The sequence below is a fragment of the Spinacia oleracea genome, chromosome 1 (assembly GCF_020520425.1).
Source record: "Spinacia oleracea cultivar Varoflay chromosome 1, BTI_SOV_V1, whole genome shotgun sequence".
NCBI classification, from domain to species: domain Eukaryota; kingdom Viridiplantae; phylum Streptophyta; class Magnoliopsida; order Caryophyllales; family Amaranthaceae; genus Spinacia; species Spinacia oleracea.
Window position 1 is genome coordinate 55,838,425 of NC_079487.1, and position 1,880 is coordinate 55,840,304.

The 1,880-nt window shown below is 32.9% G+C and overlaps 1 protein-coding gene across 1 annotated transcript; it reads left to right on the forward strand.

The window, feature by feature from the left end:
* Positions 1-227: 227 nt before the first annotated feature.
* LOC130464504 (S-protein homolog 1-like) lies at positions 228-692 on the forward strand. The gene has a single exon (XM_056833986.1). The coding sequence runs from the start codon at positions 228-230 to the stop codon at positions 690-692; it is 465 nt and encodes a 154-aa protein (XP_056689964.1).
* The last annotated feature ends 1,188 nt before the right edge of the window (positions 693-1,880 follow it).

Consider the following 1,880-nt stretch of genomic DNA (forward strand, 5'->3'; position numbering starts at 1 on the left):
TTGAAGTGAGGTTGTATTATTCATGACTAGATACCTAGCTCATTTATATAATTGGAAAGTTGATTTCTTTCCTCTCTTTTATGACCCATATACTTTGCATTTATTTCCTCAAACATATTTCTCACTAGTATGTATATATAAATACATCCTATAAACATGTGATATGTTAAATTAAACACACACAATCCCCAGCCTTTTAAGTTCAACACGCAAAAAACACAGAAAATATGAATCCACATGGGTTTCTTGTGCATTTTTTGCTCCTGATACTTGCAATTACTATTATTAAGTCATCAAATCATGGTGGAAACAAACCCAAAATGATTGCTGATGCATATGGTGTATTTGTTAAATATCATATAGCCGTTATAAATGGTTTGTCTAATGAAACCCTTAACGTGCATTGTAAATCAGATTCTCAAGATAAAGGTCTTCAAATATTGGCAGTGAATACAAATTTCACTTGGAGTATTAGCACTAGTTTCACTTCACAGGCGTTTTTTAATTGCAATATAATAAAGGAACATGGCGGTAAAATCGAATTTTTGGCATTTCTAGACAATGCTAAGTTCATTGATGACGGATGTGGAGGGCGACATTGCTTTTGGAAGGCAAGGGATAATGGACTATATTTGTGGCATATTCCTGATCAAATATATGTGTTCAAGTATGGTTGGCAAGGAAAATTTTAGGTATTTATATCTATGTATAATGGTATAATTTCTATATCATTAAAACTTGCGGTAAGAATTGATTTAAAGTTCTATAAAATAAATTTATGTTTGTATGCTTTTTGTATATCATTTTCTCCATTGTTTAAAATAATGTGGTTAAAGAATATATTATGGTTAATAATATTAATTACAGGAAATACTTCTAATTTTAAAATCTCGTTCAACTGAAAGTGAATAAAACATAAGAGAAGGAAGTTAGCACAAAATTTCCGGATAATGATTCGTGATATTTATTATAAACATTCAGTGAAGAGATCAATGATCTGCTTGCAATTTGTAATATATCTATAATCCATATTGTACAATCTATAATCTATAATAAACTTCATTTATAAATAGTTGCACCGTCTTTTTACTTTGTGCAGTGTGATTGGGTTGTTTTTAAGCCTATATCCTATGAAGTTAAAACCCAAAGGAGACATTTTGAGCAAAATTTGGCTAATGGCCTATTTGGAAACTATCATTTCCTATGAAACGATGGAATTGGACCAAATGGCATGTTTGAGAAATAAAATAATTTGCATTTGGATTTGTCCCAAATCCAAACCCTAGACAAAACAAGTTTAATGTTTGGAATTTGAAATCGACATTTACTTTGTGCGCCTCGTCATCTTTTCTTTATCCACTTCTTCTCCCTGACAGGTGATTTTTGAACGAACACCCCTCAATCAAATCAGATTTATAAGTACACCAAACCTACCAACTGTATGGATTATAGTGGAAAGCTCGGGATCGTCCCAAGAGAACAGCGAGCAAGAGTTTAACAAGTTAGAGCTAGCTCAGGAAAAAAAATTGAAATCATTTGTAACAAACTAGCAATTCTAAACTAAATTATGAGTAAATCAAGATGGAATGAGCTAAGGGAATTGGGGATCAACTCGGTTTCAACGGGGAAAGGAGAATAGAATTCAAACATGACAATGCATAGACGGGAATTCAAGGGAGCAAACCAATAATGTAGCATTCAACCCCTCTCGGTTAGAATGCAATGCCTAGCTAATCCCAAAAGCACGCTCTCGCGTCACCTCAAAACTAGCATGGTTTATTAAATTAGCAAGTCCACGCTAATGTTATCGCTAACTCTCAATCTCTTGAAAAATTAGTGAAGATCACTCCAATCAAAATAACCATCCTAGTATTTGCAAC

Coding starts and splice junctions, on each gene's coding strand:
- LOC130464504 (XM_056833986.1), top strand. CDS start 228: ATGAATCCACATGGGTTTCTTGTGCATTTTTTGCTCCTGATACTTGCA.